The sequence below is a fragment of the Carcharhinus amblyrhynchos genome, chromosome 12 (genome assembly GCF_965287045.1).
Source record: "Carcharhinus amblyrhynchos chromosome 12, sCarAmb.v2.hapA, whole genome shotgun sequence".
Taxonomy (NCBI): Eukaryota; Metazoa; Chordata; class Chondrichthyes; order Carcharhiniformes; family Carcharhinidae; genus Carcharhinus; species Carcharhinus amblyrhynchos.
In genome coordinates, this window is record NC_137335.1 from 16,583,871 (window position 1) to 16,608,167 (window position 24,297).

A 24,297-nucleotide genomic window follows, 5' to 3' on the forward strand; every position below is an offset into this window, starting at 1 on the left:
TGGACAGCATTCCATTGAATATAGATGATTTAGCAGTGACCTAATTGAGTGTTTAAGATGGCTAAAGGAGTTGATTTGGTAGATAGAGGGGAAAATGTTCTGGTGAAGTACAGAACAAATAATCATAACTTTAAAATTAGAATGCAGCTGTTAAGAGGGAATGTCAGGAAGCATTGCTTCATGCAACGAGCAGTTGAAATCTGGAAAAACTTCTCCAAAGAAAATCACGTAAAATGGCAAAGAAGTGAAGAGAGGGTGAATGGGTTTTCCTTCATGCAGCAGATTATTAAGATCTGGAATGCACTGCCTGAAAGTGTGCTGGAAGCAGATTTAATAGTAACTTTTGAGAGGGAATTGAATGTACAGTGGAAAGGAAAACTAGTTCAGACTTTGTCAGTTGAAAATGTCAAAATAAGGATTATAGAAATGAAAGCAGAAAATGCTGGAAAAACTCAGCATCTATGGAGAGACAACTAGAATTACCATTTGAAGAGGCGTACTGAACTCGAAACACTAACTCTGTTCTTTCCCCACAGATGCTGCGAGATCTGTTGAGTATATCCAGCATTTTCTGTGTTTATTTCAGATCTTCAAGGTTTCCAGTATTTAGGGATTTATAGAAATCTGTTAGGTAGGAGCATTAAGATTTACATAACAAAGACAGGCAAAAGGAGATTAAAATATAGAACAACCATCCTTAGTTGATTGATGGAAAAGGTTTGACGGGCTCAATGGGTTAAACCTGTTTCTAATCTCATGTGGTCTAAGCAGTACCTGTGGGTTGCACCTCCTGTGTCGCTGCATCATCAAGCTCGCCTTCAGAAGTAACCTCGCTGGTAGTTTCGCCTTCCTTCCCACTCAGGAATGCACTGTCTAATGTTTTGGAATTCATGACATGCAGACGAAGCTGTAAGGCCTGGGAGACAATGGGCAGAAAAACATTTTGACAGAGTTCATTACAAATTGCATTTTCATTCACTCATTTTTGAGGAGCAGAAACAAAATGAAAGTATAGATGGAAGATTTCTTCATGTGCAATACATGCAGAAAAATTAAGAACGCATAGAATAAATAAGAAAGCTCAGGATCCAGATTTACGAGAATTGGCAAAGAAGTGAAGAGAGGGTGAATAGGTTTTCTTTCATGCAGCAAATTATTAAGATCTAGAATGCACTGCCTGAAAGAGTCTTGGAAGCAGAGTTAATAATAACTTTCAAGAAGGAATTGAATGTACACTGGAAAGAAAAACTAATAGGACTATGAGGAAAAATGGTGGATTGGCATTAACTGGATTACTCTCCCAAAGAGAATGGTCTCCTATGCTGTAAAATTGCAGGCTGGAAATCAGCAGGTAAGTCACTCAGTCGCTTTTAACAGTGCGTTGGCAATCCCACTCCTAGCATCTAGTTTCTACTGAACTGATTGGGTGAAAATGCATTTTAGCATCTCCAACATTCCCTTAGTACAGCTTTAAACTATTTACCCATATTAAATGAGCATTGTAAGTCACAAAGCAGACTCAGAACTATTCAACCAGAGTAAAAAGGCCATCCAAGCAGCAGTCAAGAGGTTAAGTCCAAAGCTTACTTAATATAGTGAAGGCTTTACAAATGCACTTCCTTTAACTTGAATATGACCTACTGTGAATTTGGCAAATAAATCTGTGCAGACAAAAACCTTCTGTAAGCACTAGAAGTTACTGCCTGAGAGAGGCTGAATTTTTATGGGTTTAATCCTTCGTGAAATTTTGAATAATTAATGAACTTTGCTGTAGTTCTTAGTTAAAGAACCGTTACCGACCCTCTAGTGCCCAACAATTTAGGGAGACCGGATGGGGTGCTGAGCCAAAACAAATAGTGAAGAATCTCGACTTAAAAATATCTCAGGCAGGGCTTACAGTGGCATTACTGAGTGTTTACACCAGTAGGTAGGAAGAAGCTGCTGCAGTGTGACGCAAGACCTGGGAAGGCTGCCTCTGAGTTCTCAGACCGGTCTCTGGATGTCAGGTTTTACAGTGTTGCTATCAACATTGGGGGGGCAGCATGGTGGCACAGTGGTTAGCACTGCTGCCTCATAGTGTCAGAAATCTGGGTTCGATTCCTGGCTTGGGTCACTGTCTGTGTGGAGTCTGCACGTTCTCCCCGTGAGTGTGTGGATTTCCTCTGGGTGCTCTGCTTTCCTCCCATGGTCCAAAAGATATGCTGGTTAGGTGCACTGGCCATGCTAAATTCTCCCTCAGTGTACCTGAACAGCGCCAGAGTGTGGCGATGAAGGGATTTTCACATTAGCTTAATTGCAATGTTAATGTAAGCCTACTTGTGATACTAATAAATAAAATAAATATCAAGCCAGTTGTAGCCAACATCGAGTTCCTCTGGGCATTCACCTTTTGGTGAGATGAAACAACATGGAACCCATGCACTGTTAGGAAAGTCTAGAATGCAGTATTGATAAAGGACTTAATTGCCTGTTAAATTGGTTTCCTGACTGATACAAGGGGGTTCTCCACTGGTCTGGGAACCTGCCACAATGCAAGCTAGAAGAAGGTGGGCTGATGTTAGGATCCCAACTCAATGTGCCTCTCCTTGCTTAGGAAAATTACATCTGTGAAATCAGATAGAGAATTAGACTTGTGGATTCAGCAGGTGTTGAGTAACATACCTACAGTATTCCAACTGGAACTGGACCTATATCATCAAAGATCAATTTTATGATCTGGATTCTATTCCACTACCTTTGACCATGATCAACACATCGTCAGCCTCCACAGGCAGGTCTCTGCTTTCTATCAACTAAATTATTTCCATGATGTGATCAAGATAACAAAATTAACAAATCACTCTCATAATGCTGGGATTTAACACCCCCTCTCTTCTATACAGTTCTGTCTTCTTACCTTGGCAAAACAAAAACATCTGATGGATCATATATTTCAGGCTAAACTACCTGGTTGTATTGACGTTTGGAGAGAAAAAAAATACCGGAGATAAAAATGAACAGCCTGAAATTTGAATTCACTTTTGAAACCAACATGACAAAACCATTTGAATGCTTAGAGTCTAATTGAGTCTATTTGATCTCCCTGTGTGGCGCAAATCCTTTCTCCACATAATTCTATCTCACTACTGTGAAGTAAAAGAAAGATATTTATTTATTTGGCATCTTTCATGACTTCATGGTGTTTCAAAGTGTTTTGCAGCCAATTGAGTACTTTTGACGTGTAACATAGAAAGTGCAGCAGCCAATCAGTGCACAGAAGGACTCACAATCATCTTTAAAGTTGCAAAAATTCCAAAGGGAGGTACTTTGCAGGAAAATTATCAAAAAAATTGACGCCAAGTCATATAAGAAGATATTACAGGTGACAAAAAGCTTGGTGAGAGAGGTATGGCGGCACGATGGCACAGTGGTTAGCACTACTGCCTCACAGCACCAGGGACCAGAGTTTGATTCCTGGCTTGCGTGACAGTGCGCAGTCTGCACAAATCTCCCTGCATCTGCATGGATTTCCTTTGGGTGCTCCGGTTTCCTCCTACAGTCTTAAAGATGTGCTGGTTAGGTGCATTGGCCATGCTAGATCCTCCCTCAGAGTGCACGAGCAGGCATCGGAGTGTGGTGACTAGGGGATCTTCACAGTATCATTGCAGTGTTAATGTAGGCCTAATTGTGACAATAACAAAATAAAACTCAACCTCAGTAGATTTTAACGATCCTTTAAAGGATGAGAGCGAAATGAAGAGGGAAAGGTTGAGGAAGGGGACTTCAGAGTTTAGGACTTAGGCAACTGGAAGTGCAGCCACTAATAGTGGAGAGATGAAAATCATGGATCCACAAGAGGCTGGAATTGGTGTAAGTGATCTCAAAGAGCCAAAGGGCTGGGGGAGGTTACAGAGATTGGGTCAGGTGTGGTAATAAAGGAATTGGAAAACATGGAAAACCATTTTAAAATTGACAAGTTACTGGGTAAGGAGCCAATGTAGATCAGCGGGAACAAAGATAATGGGTGAACAGGACATGGTGAGAGTTGGAACATGGATAGCAGAGATTTGGATGAACTCAAATTTATATTGGGTGCAGGATAAGAGTGGGCCAGGATATACTAGAATGAAAGGAGGAATATAGAACATAGAACATTACAGCGCAGAACAGGCCCTTCGGCCCACGATGTTGCGCCGACCAGTAAAAAAAAACAACAATGACCCACTAACCTAAACCAATCCCTTTTCGTCCATAAACCTGTCCACAGACCTCTTAAACACCCCCAAACTAGGCGCATTTACAACTGCAGCAGGCAGGGCATTCCAATCCCTCACCACCCTCTGGGTAAAGAACCTACCCCTGACATCTGTCCTATAACTACCCCCCCCTTAGTTTAAAGCCATGCCCCCTCGTGCTAGATTTTTCCATCAGAGGAAAAAGGCTATCACTATCCACCCTATCTAAACCTCTAATCATCTTATATGTTTCAATAAGATCCCCTCTTAGCCGCCTTCTTTCCAGCGAAAACAACCCCAAATCCCTCAGCCTCTCCTCATAGGGTCTCCCCTCCATACCAGGCAACATCCTGGTAAACCTCCTCTGCACCCTCTCCAAAGCCTCCACATCCTTCCTGTAATGTGGGGACCAGAACTGCACACAATACTCCAAGTGCGGCCGCACCAGAGTTGTGTACTTTCTTTAAATTTTATATTCTTTAAATTTTAATGTCCATTCTAGACAACAACTTCAAGAGAAGAGGAAATGTTTCAGAAACAGCAGATATACATCCATTTATAAATTCCAGTTCATTTGATTGGCTACAGTTTTATATAAACAGATATAATGCAGAGATGTGATTGCTCTGCCACTTGTATATGTTTAACTTTCCTCATAGTGGATGCTTTTTTGGGTACCTACGCAATAAATGTTTAGAATGGGAATTAGGTTAATTGACCCCAATTACTTAATTCTTTTGCTATATCTTGAAAGACAATAATCAGAGGCAAGTTAAGGTGCAGTGCTTTGCTAGAACACTGGGTGGGATTTTTCTCTCTCTCTGTAGCTTGTTTTGCGGTGGTGGGAGGCAGCACACTGCTCACTGGTGGCAGGATCTTATGGTCCTTCTGTTGTCAATGGGGTTTCCTGTTAAACACACACCTCACTATTGGGAAACCTGCAGTGGGGATGCACCATTGGCAGGACCATAAGATCTCGCTGGCGTGAACAGCAAGATTTTGGCAACTATGTTCTGTTGTACATCGTTTACAATACCTCTTGTACAACAAAACCCGTTGTCTCTTGTCCAATGCCTAAATATGCATTTCTTCTACATTCATGAAGACAGCAGCTGTCTTCATGGAACTAAATTTCATCCAGAACCTCACTGTAGAGATAGCTATCAAGATAAATCGACCAACCTGAACTTTAATTTCAAAGCTCTTAGATTCCATCTCCAAGATTGCAGAGCCATGGAATGGTCCATGGTTATAGATAGCAAACTAATATAGATATTAGATATCTTTACTAATCTATACTACTGGGATAAAGTTTTGACTTCATAGCCATGTGGTCATCTGGTCAAGCAGATCATTCACTTACTGAAGAACCTACTTTATTTTCTTCATTACAAGGTTTTCAAGGCTACAATTCAAGAGATGGTGATGCAATGCTCATCAGTCACCTGGATGGGTGTAGCCACAACAAGAAAGAAAGTCAACACAGAACATTTCACTACTTGTTCCTACCACTGGACTCATGGGCATGATTTTCCCAAAAAAAAGTAAGTGCCAAATGGGTGGGAAAATGGAAGATTTTCCTACTCATTTTTTTTGGGCGAGCGTATTTTAATTAATTTCTAGTACTCTGTGCACTACAACATGCTGTCAGGTGATTTACATCAGGAGGGGTGGTGGGGCCTAAACCCACCCGAGAGACCGGCATCGGAGTGCTGAGGGGGCCAGTATGCATGTGCCAATCTTCCCAATCTCCTCTGTTGACATGTGCATCATGCACCACAATTGCCGGCCTCCCAATTGCTGGCCGAGCCTCCCCCCCACCACCCAACATGCCCCCTCCAATAGCCAGCCACCTGATGGCCAGCCCTAGCCTCCAAGTGCTGGTCCCACCACCAGCCACAAGCCCTCAGTCCCCAACGTCCATTGCAGAGCTCCCCCCCATTCATAGAGTCATAGAATCCCTGTAGAGCAGAAGGAGGCCACTCAGCCCATCAAGACAGTGCTGACTATCTGACAGAGTGTCTTACCCTGGCCTTCTCCTGCCGCCCTATCCCTGTAATCCTGCACATTTATCATGGCTAGTCCATCTAATCGACACATCTTGGGATGCTAAGGGGCAATCTATTATGGCCAATCCATATAACCTGATTAAAATCTCTGGAGTGTGGGAGCAAACTGGACCATCCCGAGGAAACCTATGCATACACAGAGAAAATGTAGAAACTTTGCAGTCACCTGAGGCTGGAATAGAACTCAGGTCCCTGGTGGTGAGAGGTAACAGTGCTAACCACTGAGCTCCATGCCACCCACCCCTCCTACTTCCCCCCACCACCTTGTCTGGCAGTGCCCATCTGACCTGGCCCCTTTGGCACTGCTTGGTGCCTGCTTGGCAATGCTAGTGGCAGAGTGCCCAGTGGGCTGTGCAGTTTGGCACTGCCCAAGCAGCACCCCTCTGCCCCAACCTCCTGGGAGCCTCAATAACCTCTGGTCCCACCAGCAAGGCCATAACATCTGATCTCATTGCTGGTGACCAAAAGTCATCCCCGCCTGTGTGGATCTCCAATGGCAGGGTCAGAAACATTAACAATTCTGGCCAATACTGTCCCAGACTTGCTAATTGGATTCAAATCAGCTTTTGAGTATTGTGATCAGCCTCGCGCTGTTCCCCAGTGCAAGGCTGATTTTGTGGGAAAAAAAGCCCACCGGCTGAATGGACTCTGGTTGCAATTCCCGTTTTTGGCCACGCTGTGACATTTCCTGCCTACTGCCTACTCGAGCAGCATAGGGGGCCAGGAAAATCATGCCCAATATCTACCCCATTCACCAACAGAACACACTGATGCAATAGCTCATCAATCCTTCCTCAATAGTATCTGTTACTCCACCATCAAGAACAAAAAAAGATAATGATGCTGTAAAAACATCACTACCTCAAGTTTCACTCCAAGTCACAGAGGCTCCAGATTGCATGTATTTTACTGTTCCTTCATCACTGCTGAATCAAGATCCTGGAATTTCCTACCTAATCTGAAGGTAGATATACTATTCCCATAGGAATTGAAGAAGTTCAAGGGAAATCCCACCATCATCTTCACTGAGTAAAGAACAGTGAGCAATAAGTGGCAACTTGCCAGGGTCATCTACATCCTGAAAACAAGAAGCAAATCTTTGTCTCTTCTTTGGACACAGGTGAGGTCCCAGAAGACTGGAGGGTAGCTAATGTTGTACCGCTGTTTAAAAAAGGTAGTAGGGATAACCCAGGAAATTATAGACCAGTGAGTTTGACATCGGTGGTAGGAAAATTAATGGAAAAAATACTTAGGGGTAGGATGTATGAGCATTTGGAGTGTTGCGATCTGATTAGGGATACGCAACATGGCTTTGTTAGGGGGAGGTCTTGCCTTACGAATCTGGTAGAATTCTTTGAGGAGGTGACAAAAACGGTTGACGATGGGAGAGCCGTTGATGTCATCTATATGGATTTCAGTAAGGCGTTTGACAAAGTCCCTCATGGTAGGCTGGTAGAAAAGGTTAAGGCACATGGGATACAAGGACAGGTAGCTAGGTGGATTGAGAACTGGCTGGGCAATAGGAGACAGAGGGTAGTTGTGGAGGGGACCTTTTCGGGCTGGAGGCCAGTGACCAGTGGTGTGCCGCAGGGCTCAGTATTGGGACCTCTCCTCTTTGTAGTCTACATAAACGACTTGGAAGAGAGCGTACGTGGTGTGATCAGCAAGTTTGCGGATGACACCAAGATGGCAGGATTGGCGGATACTGAGGTGGAATGTCAGGTGATACAGCAGAATATAGATAGGTTGGTACATTGGGCAGATAGGTGGCAGATGGAATTTAATCCTGACAAATGCGAGGTGATGTATTTTGGAAGGAATAATGCAGAGAGGAGCTACGTGATAAAAGGTAGACCGATTAGGAGTATAGAAATACAGAGGGACCTGGGAGTGCAGGTTCACAAGTCTACGAAGGTTGCGACACAAGTAGAGAAGGTTGTGAGGAAAGCTTATGGAATGCTAGCCTTTATAGGAAGAGGTATAGAGTATAGGAGCTGCCGTCTAATGCTTCAGTTGTACAGAACGTTGGTTAGACCGCATTTGGAGTACTGTGTCCAGTTCTGGTCACCTTACTACCGGAAGGACGTGGAGACTCTGGAGAGGGTGCAGAGGAGGTTTACCAGGATGTTGCCTGGCATGGAAGGACTGAGTTATGAGGAGAGGTTGGAGAAACTGGGACTTTTCTCCTTGGAAAGACGGAGATTAAGGGGAGACATGATAGAGGTATATAAGATACTGAAGGGAATAGATAGAGTCAATAGTGATAAGCTGCTCCCTAGATTGGGTACAATTACGAGAGGTCATGATCTAAGGGTGAAGGGGGAGAAGTATAATTTGGATATGAGATGAAGGTTCTTCACGCAGAGGGTCGTGGGGGTATGGAACGCACTACCGAGTAGGGTGGTGGAGGCAGGCACGTTGGACTTGTTTAAGGTTTACTTAGATAGACACATGAGCGAAACAAGGATGGAGGGTTATAGTAGAGGGTATTAAATAGGGTCAGAGCCTCGGGAGACACCGGAAATGCAGACTTACATGTTAACGTTTTTGTCTTTTTATTCCGCAGGTGGCGGTCTACCTTGTTGTCAAACAAGGGGCATGCACACGGTGGGTCGTGCGTGGGCTGCTCTTGGAGGTTCCGGGAGTGGCCTAGTACTTTGTGTCGGTGTGTGTGCTTGATCCTGGACCGGTTGACGGGCGCCGCAACAGCTCAGTGACTAGCACTGCTAGCTGTGCAGATACATGGATTTGGGCCTGTGTCTGTGGGAGTTTGCGCATTCTCCCTGTGGTTGTGTGGGTTTCCTCTGGGCGCTCCGGTTTCCTCCCACACCCCAAAGATGTGCTCTTAGGCTGATTGGTATACCAAATTGACACTATTCTCCCCTGAATCTGGCTAAATTAGGGGGTCCACTCGCATACACGCAGGGCAGGGTAGGTGTAGGAGGATGCGGTGGCGTGGGCTCGTTGGGCCAAAGGGCCTGTTTCCCGATCTGGGTTGTTCTTTGTTCTTTGTAAGAAGCCATAAACACAATGGGAACATCCTCTCATAATTGTACTATGTTGTGGTTATTTCCCAATTGTTCTCCTATTTCATATCAGTTATTTTTCCCACTTCATATCAAATTAAATCAAACATTGCCTTTTCCTTGTTGAAAAATGTTGATGCAGAAAGTGGTCCAAAAAGCACTCTTCATGCCAAAGTCATTGCTATTATCCTGGTCTGTCTTGTACTGACAGGGAAAAACGTACACATTGCTGCTAGTCAGCAATGTAGGCTGAAAATGAGAAGCAAACAAGCACATAAAAGCAGAAAGCATATTAACTCTCTTCCACCACATGCTGGACACATCCAATTGACCTGTTGAGCACCCACTCTTATGCCTGTAGAAAGTTTGCATTGAACATCAGTATCAGGGAGACAAATGTCATGGTCCAGGGTTTTGCCATACCACCATATATCAGCTTCACCACATATCACTGGAGGTTGTTGATCGCTTCACATATCTATGCTCCATAATCACCAGCAATCTGTCACTTGATGCTGAAATGAACACTCAGGGGATTTCCACAGTAACTTCATTGCAGTGTTACTGTAAGCCTACTTGTGACACTAATAAATAAACTTAAACATCATAAAAGCTTCATTTGTTATGTCCAAGCTAAGTAAGAGAGTGTGGAACAATAGCAACCTGACTGAGAACACAAAACTGCTTAACAAAACCTTGATCCCCTGTGCACTCCTCTACAGTGGTGAGATTGTTAGGCTAAACAGTTTCCACCTTTGCTGTATCAGACATACTGTTGATATCGCCTGCAGGTCAAAGTCATCACCTTAAGAGGTCCTGAAGTGTGCCATCAGCTTGCACTTATTGCTTAGACAATGACATCTGTGCTGGCTTAGCCATGATTAATGGATGGATGAAAACCATATACCCAAAGACCTTCTGCCTGGTTAACGCAACTGGATCATGGCTCTTGGGCATTTATATGTCCAATAAGGAACACTTGAATTGAGATACAAAGGTGGTGGATATTGATGCTGACAATGGTGAGACATTTGCTGCCGGTAAATGACCTCTGGAGGCTGACTGTTTGGAAAGGGATTGGAAAAAACAAACAGAAATTAAAAACTCAGCAGGCTGAGAAGAGGGCCAAGGGAAAACTGAAGCCAGTGAAACATGTACCTTCTCAGCCCACTGTCCTACTGTGCAGCAAATTAAGCAGAGATTGAAATGCCAGAGTAAGGCTCCTGAGCTACACCAGGTGCAGCTTAACACAGAATCAACCTCCAAAGAGCAAGCTCCATCAGAAAGTTGCCATCACTAAGTCTAGCTTGAGCTTGGTAAAATTTCCCAATATTACTGTTTGTGCTAACATGAACTCTCTACAGATTTCCCCCTCCATCTCATCTTCATTATTTGGTGGGCTGTAATGTGACCATTTCCCTTTGAGATACTTCAAAGGGTGGCATGATGGCACAGTGGTTAGCACTGCTCCTCCACATCACAGGGATGTGGGTTTTATTCCAGCCTTGGGTGTCTATCTGTATGGAGTTTCCACATTCTCCCTGTATCTGCATGGGTCCATTTTGGGTGCTCTGGTTCTATTCTCACTGTCCAAAAATGTACAAGTTAGGTTGATTGGCCATGCTAAACTGGCCCTTAGAGTTGAGGGAATCAGAGGGGAAACACATGGGTTTACAGGCATAGGGCCTGGGTTGGATTGATGTCCATGGAGGCTGGATGGCTCAAATGGCCTCCTTCTGCACTGTAGGGATTCTATGATTCTATCACTGGGCAGAGTTTTGTGGAGCCCACTGGAGCAGGCAAAATAGTGGGCCCAGTTTGGAGAATCGTGTTGGAGGCCATGCACTGGAATTCTGGTGGTGGGAAAATAGCTCTGTGTGGGAGGTAAGCAAATGGGAAACTTGTCTGTTATCTGCAGAAGCCTTACATGCAGAGGAGTGACATCAGCTAGAGGAAGAAGAGCAGTCAGAAACCTTTTCTGATGAGGACAGAGAAATAGAGTGTTATATGGAAAGTGAGCCACATTCGTGGGCTGCTGTTGATCTGTGTGCTACAGAATTTCATATGTTTATCCCTCAATTAATGTAATTTAGAATAGATTATCTGATCATTATTTCATATTTGTGGAAGTGTAAGTAAATTGGCGGCTGCATTTGTCTATACTACATCACTTCAAAATAGAGCAAGCACTTTGTGAAACACTTTGGGATATCCTGAGGTTGTGAATGCAACTCTATAAATGCAAATCATTTCTTCAAGAGTCTAATAGTTTTGCATAAAGAATGAGGTGCATGCATCATTAACAATAGAGATACAAAACGTTAGTCAGTTCACAGTGAATTACTTTGAAAGCCCTTCCAGGTTCCGCAGCTTCCCAAGCTCGTTTCATAGCAAGAATTTCATCCTGTCGTTCAGTATCTTTCTTGATCTCAACGGAGTCACTTTCACCATAATCAGTGACATAGTGAAGAGTAAAGTGAGGCTTTGTGATATCAATCTGCTGCACCTGAAAAACAAAAAAAAACCCAATAGCGTGCATTTTAGTTAAACACATCAAATATTGCACCATATCTTTCTTAAACATTAGGAAATAGTCTAAAGGTTGAAACAGGAATAATAAATGGAAAGATGACGATCTCTGCTGCTAATGAAGACTTTTTAATGTAGTCACTGTGGTATGTAGAGAAACCTGCCAGCAAGTTTCAGCACAGCAATGAGTGCATCAGAGCTGAAGATGAATCATAGAATCCTACTGTGCAAAAGAAGGCCATTCGGCCCACCAAGTCTGCACCGACCACAATCCTGCCCAGGCCCTATCTCCGTAACCCCATGCATTTGCCCTAGCTAGATCCCCTAACATTAAGGGTCAATTTAGCATGGCCAATCCGCCTAACCAGCACATATTTGGACTGTGGGATGAAACCAGAGCACCGGGAGGAAACCCACATAGACATGGGGAGAACGTGCAGACTCCACACAGACAGTAACCCAAGCTGGGAATTGAAACTGGGTCCCTGGCGCTGTGAGACAGCAGTGCTAACCACTATTCCACTGTGTCGCGCCATCATTGACCTGATAACTCTGTTTTTCCCTCCAAGTTGCTGCTAGACCTGTTGAGCATTTCCACAGTTTTCTGTTTTAAATTCGGATTTCTAACATCTGCTGTATTTTGCTTTTGTAAAACTTATCAGCATATGCCATTACATGGCAACTTATAAAGAGATAACCAATAAAAGCCCACAAAAACCATTCATGCTCTGGACTCATGCAGTTCAGTCTTGCCTGTCAAAAACGTATTCATTACCCTATACTCCAGCATAAATCTTAGCTCCTGTCCTTTGATGTTCTTTTGTGACTTCTTGTGCATATATGTCACTCCTCATCTGTAGAAAATTCTTCAGAGAGACTTGGTCTCACACTCTGGGATTCATCTGGGCAGTACAGTGGCACAATGGTTAGCACTGCTGTCTCACAGTGCCAGGAACCTGGGTTCAATTCCAGCCTTGGGTGACTTTGGTGTGGAGTTTGCATGTTTTCCCCATGTCTGTGTGGATTTTCTCCAGGTGCTCCAGTTTCCTTGCACACTCCAAAGAAGTGCAGATGAGGTGAATTGGCTTTACTAAATCATCCTTTAGTGTCAAAAGATAGGTAGGTTGGGGGATCAGTGGGGTAAATGCATGGGGTTATGGAAATAGGGAAAGTGGAGGGCCTGGCTAAGATCCTCTGTCGAATAGGTGGTGTAGACTTGATGGACCAAATGGCCTTGTTCTGCACTGTAGGGATTCCATGATTCTTTGTGATAACTTTCTCCTTACCTTTATAAGCTTTCTCAAAACACATTTCTTCTAACCAGAATTTTCCAATTATCCTGCTACTACTTAGTATTTGTTATCCGAAGATATTAAAGGAAATGGAGAAAAGCCAAGGCTATAGGGATCTTGGTCCCAGAACAGCCTATTGTTCCTGTGTTCCTGGATTTTCCAATAATTTCTGTTTCCATTGCTTCTCAAGGTAGCTAATCATCATATTTATTACTTCCCTGCTGAAATATGAGTGCCAAAATTTGGGGTGACACTTCAGTGCAGTACTGAGGGGATGCTGCACCACTGGAGATGCTGCCTTTCAGATGACGCCTCACCTGCCCTCTCAGGTACAGGCAAAAAATCCTTCAGCATTATTTGGATGAATGGCAGGGCAGATGTTTTTGATTTTTTGGCTAATATTTGTCCTTCAATCAATTATTTGCTTATTATCACATTGTTCTCGTGGGAGTTTGCTGTGAGCAAAGTATGTGATTTCCATTAGAACTTCAAAAATTTCGTTGGCTATGAAGTGCTTTGGAACATCCTTAAAATCATGAAAGACACTACAGCCGGTGTCTTACAACCTTGCTTGGGTGAAGCTCGTAAAATCCCATCTGAGACTAACGGAGAATTCTGTTCTGTGAGCTGCGCCCGCTGGCCTATGCAAATAAAAATTCTTTGTACTTAGAGTTTTTCATTCTGAAATGTACTGAAATGAGTGGATTTTTAAAAATTCAATTCTACGGAATGTGGGCATCACTGGCTGGGCCAGCATTTATTGCCCATCCTTAACTGCCCACCATTTCAAAGGGCCATTGAGAGTCAACCACACTGCTGTGAGTCTGGAGTGACGTGTTGGCCAGGCCAGGTAAGGACAGGAGATTTCCTTCCCTAAAGGACATGAGTGAACCAGGTGGGCTTTTACAACAGTCGTTTCATGATCATCATTAGACTTTTAATTCCAGATATTTTATTGAATTCAAATTTCACCATCTGACGTGATGGGATTTTGAATCCAGTTCCCCAGAACATTATCCTGAGTCTCTGGGTTGCTAGTCCAGCGATATTACCACTACGCCATTACTTTCCCTTGTTCATTCCACAAACCAAAAAAATGTACCTGAATCTCTGGTTTGGTTGGTGCGCTTTTCTCCTTTCCTTTGTCCTTATCAGCTCCCTTTCCTTTTCTGCTATGTTTGGTTGCTGTTGAGGGCTTTGACTCTTCAGTTTCAGGAAAACTGGGATCGATAATCCTCCCTTAACAAACAAGATATAAACATAACAACAGATGACATTGTGGACTTTGTATATTTTCAGCTTATTGTTTGGAGAGGCACCATGTATTGATAAGGAATTCTCAAATACACAATGAAACAATAATCTACAGAAATTCATTTTCAGAACAAATATTTTCTATATTTCTACCTATACAGTCATCACTTGGAGACTTAAACTCCATTGATTGGCTGAGATCTTGGCAGTTATGCTGGGTTGAGTCTGGATGAGAACCTTGTCGCTTGTCCAGCTGCTCCCGCCTCAACAAGTCCCTTGAATGCTGGCAGGAGCTGGGGATGGGGAGGGATCCCTAAAAGCCCTCTTAAAAAATGGGATAACTTAAAACAAATTAAGCCATTTCCCTTATCCTTAAGGGTCCGAACACTGAACCCAGCTAGACTCTTAGGGCAGGATTTTCTGGCTACGCTTGCCCCAAAACTGGAAAATCCTGCCTGCAGTCAACGGACCTTTGCATGGTTCTGTCCCACCTGCTACAATTCCCGTGGCAGGCAGCATGGGAAAACTCCCCCCCAGGTTCTGAAGAAATCATGCTGGGTTTAGGTCGCTAACTCTTCCTCTCTCTGCTGCCAGACCTGCTGAGTTTTTCTGTCATTTGCTATTTTTATTCTTAGGCAGATCCTGATTGGGAATGGAACAATTTAAGGTTTCACTTCAGTTTTTGAGATGGCTGAGTAGCACAGTTGACTTTGTTAAAGGTTTAAAATACAAAACTAACTGATTAAATAAAGATAGCTAAGTAGATAACCTAAACATTTTCTGGGATTTTCTGCATCCCCTGTGCCATGTTTTGCAGCAGCAGAAGTGGCCCATCATTGGCCAGCAGCAAGATCTTCTGATCCTGCTGCTGTCAACAGAGTTTCTAGTTGTATGCCAAGAAACCTGTTACGGAGGTTCATCATCGCTGGGATGGAAGATCATGCCGGTGGGAATGGTTGAAAACCATACCTGGCTGGTATGTGTAACTTTAAGGCTGGATTGGTTTGAACTGAGCTACTACCAGCTGCTATGGCTAAAATAGTCCCAAATAGTCCAGGAATTCCTTACCTCAGGAACCTAACTCTAAGGCCCTAAACCAGTCCAGTGTATTATTGAGGAATTACTCAGATAATAGCATGGCACGGGATAGAGTTATAGAACAAAGAGATCTAGGGGTATAGGTTCATAGCTCCTTGAAAGTGGAGTCGCAGGTCGACAAAGTGGTGAAGAAGGCATTTGGCATCCTTTGTTTCATTGGTCAGAACATTGAATACAGGAGTTGGGACGTCATGTTGAAATTGTACAAGACATTAGTAAGGCTACACTTGGAATACTGTGTACAGTTCTAGTCACCCTATTACAGTAAATATATTATTAAACTAGAAAGAGTACAGAAAAGATTTATTAGGAGGCTACTAAGACTTGACGGTTTGACTTATGAGGAGAAGCTGGATAGACTGGGACATTTTTCCCTGGAGGCTTTGGAGTAAAATTATAGAGGTCTATAAAATAATGAGGGGCATTGATAAGGTAGGTAGTCAACATCTTTTCCCAAAGGTAGGGGAATCTAAAACTAGAGGGCAGAGGTTTAAGGTGAGAGGGGAGAGATACAAAAGGGTCCAGAGGGGCAATTCTTTTACACTGAGGGTGGTGAGTGTCTGGAACGAGCTGCCGGAGGTAGTAGTAGAGGAAGTACAATTAAAAAGCATTTAGACAATTACATGGGTAAGATGGGATAGAGGGATATGGGCCAATTGTGGGCAATTGGGACTAGCTTAGTGGTTAAAAAAGGGCAGAATGCCAAAGGGCCTGTTTCCATGCTGCAAACCTCTATGACTCTATGACATGATAACTCCATTCCTGTTTATGGATGCTTCCTATGTGCCACTTAGCGGCTCCATTTCCTACATTTCAACAGTGATTATGTTCAAAAGTATTTCATTGGCAGTAAAGCACTTTTGGACATCCTGAGGTCTTGAAAGGTGCTACTTAAATGCAAGTCCTTTCTTTCTGCATACGAGGGGGGAAAGAAGATGGAAGACTCACAGTCAATCCTAGCCATACACCTTGCATCAACCCTTCGTCAAATCACAGGACCTCCTCAGAGAAATGAAAAATAGACTAAAACCTTTGACCAATTTGGGGCAAAGTTCTGGGAAGCTTCCCTCTAATCTCCGCAGGCAATTAAGCACATTCCAGCAGAAAATGGCAGCCAATAATCCCAGATCCAAATTACCTGTTTGAAATGCGACATTAAGTGTATCAATTTTATTTTAAAATAAATGGTTTGGCAGTGAGCTGAAATAATAATGTAGCCATAGTGTCGGATTAGAAACTTGACAGAAATGGTAAATTCATACCCTAGATGGCACTACAGCTTAAGTAAAACAAAACCCAAGAGCGATCAAGTTGTTAAAATAAGTCACTTCAATTAAATACCGATTCAGTTTAAAGTGGATCTGAACTGTATCATTACAAGGCAAAAAAAATAGATGGCCTACTTTGGAGGGCTTCATTTCTTTAAAGTGCCAAGAATTATCCAATCACCGGAACAGTCCAGCTCAGTTTGATCAGTTTCAAGAAACAAAATTGGAACACTTCCTTGGAATTGCTCCAGCTCCACCAGAGTTAATTCTCCATTTGTCAGTGTGAACCACTTGGAAAACAATGGACTGAGGGGCCTTGAAGTTGAGGAAAACTGGGAAGTGGGATCTGGGTGGGAGTTTAATGTAGTCCACAGGGATGCAAGGCTAGGTGGCGGAGACATGGTGGGTAGGGTGTAGTGGTCAGGTACTTGAAGTGGACCAGTGATTTGGAAACAACAGAAGAGAGGTTTTAAAATTTAATTTTTTTAAAGAAATTTAAAGCTTATTTATTAGTGTCACAAGTAGACTTACATTAACACTGCAATGAAGTTACTGTGAAAATCCCCTAGTTGCCACACTCCAGTGCCTGTTCGGGTACACTGAGGGAGAATTTAACATGGCCAACACATCTAACCAGCACATCCTTTGGACTGTGGAAAGAAACCGGCGCAATCAGAGGAAACCCATGCAGGCATGGGGAGAAGATGGAGACTCCACACACACAGTGACCCAAGCTGTGAATCAAACCTGGGTCCCTGGTGCTGTGAGGCAGCAGTGCTAACCACTGTGCATCGTGCCACTCATACCATGGACAACTGGAGGGAGAAGAGTTCGAGGAATATTGGGAGTCGTTGTGTTATATCAGTGTTGTTGGGATTGAGTCTTGTGGCAGTTTATCTAAACTGATCAATGTAGGCCTAAAGAACTGACTTTGGCCTCTTTTCAGCCATTATGTATACCACGCTACTAATATATTTGTGAACAAATGCAATAAAGACCTCAGCTGCCAATAATTTACATAAGTCATGTTAAAAATTCTAATTTATCAGAACACAGACAAGTAAATTACTCCTGTCTGTTTCTGGGATGAATTGCTTCAATGTTCCAAGGTTGTTGAGTCAAATTGTTTCAACTGGAAATCACCAGAAGTAAGGACAGATGGATTTGTTCCATTTAAATTGTTTCTCACAGCTGTTATACTTGTAATTGAGGAGCAAAAATGCAAGCTAGTTGCTTTTCACTCCTAACTCTGCCTTGGTCTCTGGTGCAATCATCAGAATAGTCAGGGAATTTCATTGGAGGCAGGAACAGACAAAAAAGAGCCGCCAGAGATTTTGTAACAACAACTTTCATTCAATATACTGGCTAGAATGTAGTAAAACATCCTAAGGTGCTTTACACGAGTTTTATCCGAGAAGAATTTAACACAAGTTGTATTAGAAAAGGTGACTAAAAGCTTGATTAAAAGAGTAGGAAGAGAGAAAGATAGAGAGGAAGAGAGGTTAAGGGATGGAATTCTAAAGGTATAGCTGCCAATGGTGGGATGAAGGAAGTCAGCGATTCACAAGAAACCCGAATTAGATGAAAGCCTTGTTCCTGGCGGTTGCAGGACTGGAGGATGTTACAGACATGAGAAGGGACAGGATTTGAATACAATATGCAAATTGTTTTAAATCAAGACCGGCTTCCAGTATAAATCAGCAACCAGTATGGTAATGGGTAAGCAGGATTTGGTGCGGTTTAGGATGTAGGCAGCAGTGTTTTGAATGAACTGAGGATGCGATATGGAAATAACCTGGAGAGTATGCAATTTGTCTTCATTAGTCCTGGTCTCTCCCACCTCATTAGCCCTCTCCCCTCTAATCCCCCTTTCTCGCCCATCATGTTATGTTTCTCCTGGTGGTACTATAATACCTGTGCTCTTTAATCCATTGTGATCCATTTTTAGTGTAGTAAGTATTTTAACCAACATACTGTCAGCAGCCAGAGACAAATGAACAGTCAGAAGAAAACTGGATCTTATTGTGGGACAAAGGGTTGAGGTAGGTGTACAGCTAAAGACAGAAAAAGTAGAGCAAGCACAGGGTGTACAATAAGCTCAAAGCAGCAGATGGAAAATTGCAGGGGCGCATGTAGAGACCAATAAGTGAATAGCAGATGATGAAGAAGGAGGGCATATGGGTTTTGAAATATAATCAGTACTATATGTCCTATCTGGTTTGCTATAGTTAGGTGACTTCTGCCATGACGCACAGTGTTGGGGGAAGCCATGTTACATTCAGTTCAATAAAAATATTGTACTAGAAGCACTGTAGTATTCAGAGTTCATAATATTGTGTGCATAATAAGTGCAGCTGTGATTGAGTTTTAAAAAGCTGATGAGAAACGACAGCTACTGAAAAAGAACACAAAAATGTTCAGAGCTACTAAAAAGCCACTGACAACGAAAAGATGCACAAAATGAAGGCTGTAAGAAAATCAATGAGTGAGCAAGAAAATGGCTGTAATTTTTCCTCTCCTCGCTCCTGTCAAAATGGAAGGTGATATGTGGCAAAAACAGCAGTTTTTTTCCCATTTGCAATGTGAAACTATGATATTGCAACAGATTTAATTAACAAGCCAGGCTGATAATGAGTAGCAACACATTTAACATTGCTTGGAAGAAACCGCTACAAATTTTACTCCATCCGAAATCTCTCAGAAGAACAGAGAAAAACAGAAGCAGAGATTTTGAAAGCCTCGAAGGCTCACTTTAAACCCCAAGTGAACGTAACTTATGAATCATAAGTATTCAACATTAAAGCTCAAGGTGAAAATTGATCAGTATGTGTCTCAGTAATACACCCTGCAGAATTTTGTCAACTCAGACAATTAAAAGATTATCTCATTAAAGATAGACTTGTCTTAGGCATAGGAAATCCTGCAATGAGAGCAAGTCTACTGAGAGGAGAAACATACTCTCAAGAAAGCAGCTGTGCAAAGGTTGTAAAACATCAGCTCGAGCACACGTATGGCAGAGAAGATCAGCAGTGTTATAATCCTGATAGACATTCCAGGTCAAAAGAGCAGAACAATCATAGACAAAAGGCAGGATGAAAATATTGCAAAGGACGTAATGCAAAGGAAAAGAAAGATTGTGCAGCATGGGAAACTGCAAGAAACTGAATCATTTCACACACAAGACTTTGGTCAGAAAGAAGCAAAACAAGACCACAGAGATGGCCATTGAAGACATATCAGCAGAAGAGTGTGCACTGTACAACTGGTTGGTTCTGTCAAATCTATAGGTATACATGGTTTGTGACTGCAGAAGGAGAGCATCAAGTAAAAATAAAGGGTGGGATTTTATGGCCTCGCTTGTCCTAAAACCATAAAATTCCGTCCAAGGTCAGTGGACCTTTCCATGTTCTGCCCCTCACCCACTGCGATTCCTGTGGCAGGCAGGACAGTAAAATTCTGGCTTAGATGTTGGATAGACACTGATGCATCTTGCAACATCATGACCTCACAGGCCTGTACAAAGTGGTTTAATATAATGATCCAAAATTGAAGCCTTCAAAAGCAAGGTTGAGGACATATGATGGCACAATACTCATTCCGAGAGGACAAATCAGTTTGACAACCCAATGCAAAGGTAAGAATGAAGACCTAGCTTTCCAGATCATAGATAGTAAGTAAAAGCCATTCATCTCAGCTGGAACAAGTTTAAAGCTTGGACTGGTAATGCTAAATGTGCCAAAAGCAATTTACAACATGTCATAGCGTTGACCATTGAATAGATCCCAGAGGGACTACAAAGATGTGGTAACAGAATTTGGATGTCTACCTGTTGAATGTCATCTTTAAGTGACTGAGAGGGTAAGACCAATTTAGCAAATTGCCAAGAAGACTTCCAGCTTTCCTTAAGGGAAGGCCAAATAAGAAAATAGAAAAGCTGGAAAAGGAGGGAGTAATCAACAAAGTGGCAACTTGTACAAACTGGATTGGCAGCAGTGAAGCAACCTGGAAAGTTGAGGGTATGGTCAGAACCAAAGGATGTCAATAAAGATTTAAAGAGATTTCACTGCTCCATGCTCATCAAAGGAATTTTAACCCAACTTGCCAAGATAAAGATCTGTATCTTCATGGATGTAAAGGCTGGTTATAAGTGAAGCTGGGTGAAAGCAGCAGATTTCTAACCACATTCTGGACTCTGTTCAGAATCACATGAATTCAGGCAATTAAACAATGATCTCATTAAAGATAGAATTGTCTTAGGCATAAGAAATCATGTAATAAGAGCAAGTTTACTGAGAAAGGAGAAATTTATTCTCCAGATAATTGCACATGACATTTGGCAATTCAACAGCTCTAGAAAAGTGTCAATGTAGACAGCATGAGATAGCCCGTGATCTTCTCGGAGTGGAAGTTAGAGTGGATGATTTACTAATCCACGAATGTGGAGATCCAATGAAATAGGTCATAGCTGACCACAATCAGAATGTAGTGTGACTGCTGGAGAGAGTTTGCCAGACAAATCTGACGCTAAAAGGAAAAAAGTTGCAACTAATTAAATTAAAAATTTAATTCAATTATATAAGTCACAGGAGGTGCTGGCCTTATGGTATTATCGTTAGACTAGTAATCCAGAAACTCACAAATGTTCTGGGGTCCCGATTTGAATCATGTCACGGCAGATGGTAGAATCTGAATTCAATAAAAATTGTCTAGAATTAAGAATTTACTGTTGACCATGAAATCATTGTTGATTATTGGAAAAACCCTCCTGGTTCACTAATATCCTTTAGGGAAGGAAATCTACCACCCTTATCTGGTCTGGCCTACACGTGACTCCAGAGCCACAGTAATGTGGTTGACTCTCAACTGCTTTCTGGTAACTAGGGATGGGCAATAAATGCTGACTAGCCAGCCACATACGCATGTCCCATCAATTAATAAAAAAAGTACTGACAGCGAAAGGCCTTTGCATGGATCCTGACAAGGTGCAAGATGTAGCAGTGATGTACTGGCCAACAGACGTGAAAGCAAGTGCAAAGATTTGTTGGACTTATAAAGTACCTAGCAAAACTTTTGCCTAATTTGTCATTAGTGTGAACCATTACGTGAGTTCACTGGCAAGGATGTGCAGTGGTGTTGGGGAGCAGAACAGGACGCAGCGTTCACTAAAATCAAACAGCCAGTGATGATAACACCAGTGCTGAAGTAGTATGATATCAATGATGAAGTCACCTTGCAGTGTGACACTAGTGAGACAGATTTCAAAGCAAACTTAATGCAGCAAGATGTTGCATTTGCATCCAGGGTGTTGACACAAACTAAATGAGACTACACTCAGAATAAGAGTGCTAGGCTATTGGCTTTGCTTAGAAGTATTTTCATCAAATCTTGCTTGGGAGAAACAAAATAACAGTGCAGTCCAATTACAACCCATTTCAAACTTTTTTCTCAAACTGTAACTATCTGCTTCAAAGCGACCCCAAAGGATGTTACTTTGTTTACAGCGCTATCAATTGGATGTGACATACTAGCAGGGGAAACAGATGCAAATCACTCACACGCTGTCAAGAACAGCACTCCTAATGGGGAAAGTTGAGGATGTTAAAACTGAATGTGACATATTCCAGGTTCAACGTGAAGCAGCACATTGACTTGCTCTGGAAATTGTTAACCTGCAGTGTTATTGAATCTAACAGACAAGCGGATGCTCGAATAAGGCGAACTACCCAACAAGCTGCAACTCAACTCTTCAAGTGCTGCCAAAATTAGTGGTGAAAGGATGGCCTGAGAGCGTCAAGGACACATCTGTGGTCACAAGCGTCTATCGGGAATAAAGAGATGCATTGATAGACCAAGTTGGCATTTTTTACAAAGGAGATAGAATCATTATCCTTACGGAGATGAGAGATGCTGAAGCACATCCATACAGGTCATCAAGAAATTGAATTGAGCCTGAGAAAAACAAGAGAAGTGCTCTGCTGGTCAAAAATAAGCAATGAAGATAATGACCAAATCAGCTACTGCGGTGCTAAACAAGCTAGCAAGTTACTAATAACACATGGTATCGCAGACAGGATGAAACTGGCCGTCAGCAGCAACTGATCATCTTGTCATCGTGGACTACTATTCTGACTACAGTGAGTTGAGCCAGTTGACTTCAACAACAATCGATGAGGTAGTGGAACACCTGAAAGTCGTTACGGCATTCGAGACATTGTGATGAGTGACAACAGTCCCCAGTTCAGCAGTGATTTCAGCTGTTTCACAAAGGATTGGAAAATTCAACACCAGACACCATCTCCACACTGAGCCCAGTCAAATGGAAAGGCTGAGGTGGCAGTGAAAATTACAAAAGCAATCATCAGAAAATCAAGCAAATCTAGCTCAGATATATACAAGGTATTTCTCAAGTGGAGAAACACACCAATTGAAGGCATGGAAAGTAATCCAATTCAAAGACTAATGTGACTTTGTACCAAAACTAATCTTTCAATATGAATAAAAACAACTGAACAATGAGTAATAACAGGTGTGAATGAAAAAAGTCAAGGTGAAATGGCAAAAAGCCAAATTTCATTTTGACAAGACAGCCAAATCATTGGCAGAGTTGAGCATTGGACAGCCAGTCATAGTACAAGACTTCAATGGTCTCAGTAGAAGTCAGCTGATATGGCAACTTTGAACATGTACAGAGGAGTTGTCAGCTCAATCATACATGGTGGAAATGAAAGACCAAATGTACTGGTATACACAAACAACTAAAGAAGCTGTTCCTTCACTGCAGGCGCCTGATCAGGAAAATGGGATCTTGCTGTTAGTGCAAAATTATAGAATGACCATCACTCCCAGAGATCCACCAACCCCAACAATGGAAATGGGACATCTGCAACAGTTACCATGGCAACAACAGGTTCCCAGAGAAGGAACATCACACAAATGTACAGCCAATGACAATGCATACATTAAGAGACCTACATGATTTAGCTACTACTATGCAATACATGTATAGCGGCTGATAAGAATAATGAAGAGTTTGGTAATGCATGGAAACTGCTGTGCAAAAGTGGGCAACTTGGGTAACACTCTCTTACACATGCACGCAAATCTGCCTTTTGTTTATTATGAAAAGAGGGACATGTAGGTTTTGGAATGCAATCATTATTACACTGTCTATCTGGCTTGCCACAGTCACGTGACTTCAACCATGAAGGACAGGGTTGGGGAGACCCATGTTCGATACAGTTCAATAAAGATGTTGTATTGGAAGCAATGTAGTCTTTGAAACCATAACAGAGTCCACAGCAGACCAAAGCGAGCAAACATGGCAGATGTCAGGAGGTATGAATGGGGAAACGTGCAGGCCATGAAGCCTTAGGAATGAGATGAGGCAATAGTAATAGAAAAACTTGAGGTTGAGAACTGTCAGTGGAATATGAAAGGTGAGTAGCTTAAGAGGAGGCCAGGAATGGGGAAAGTATGCCAGGAGTGGCTGATACTTGGCCAAAAAGGGTGCCCTGGAATAGCTTAGAACTGAAGCGACAGAGAAGGTG

At 42.5% G+C, this 24,297-nt stretch overlaps 1 protein-coding gene across 1 annotated transcript in view; it reads right to left on the minus strand.

The window, feature by feature from the left end:
- adgb (androglobin) overlaps window positions 1-24,297 on the minus strand; it is a 267,020-nt gene that overhangs the window by 18,590 nt on the left and 224,133 nt on the right. The window contains exons 31-33 of the mRNA XM_080200127.1: window positions 14,233-14,369; window positions 11,654-11,815; window positions 775-916 (exon numbers count right to left, since the gene is read on the minus strand). Of these exons, the coding sequence (XP_080056253.1) occupies window positions 775-916; window positions 11,654-11,815; window positions 14,233-14,369 (441 nt within the window). The remainder of the gene's footprint in view (window positions 1-774; window positions 917-11,653; window positions 11,816-14,232; window positions 14,370-24,297) is intronic.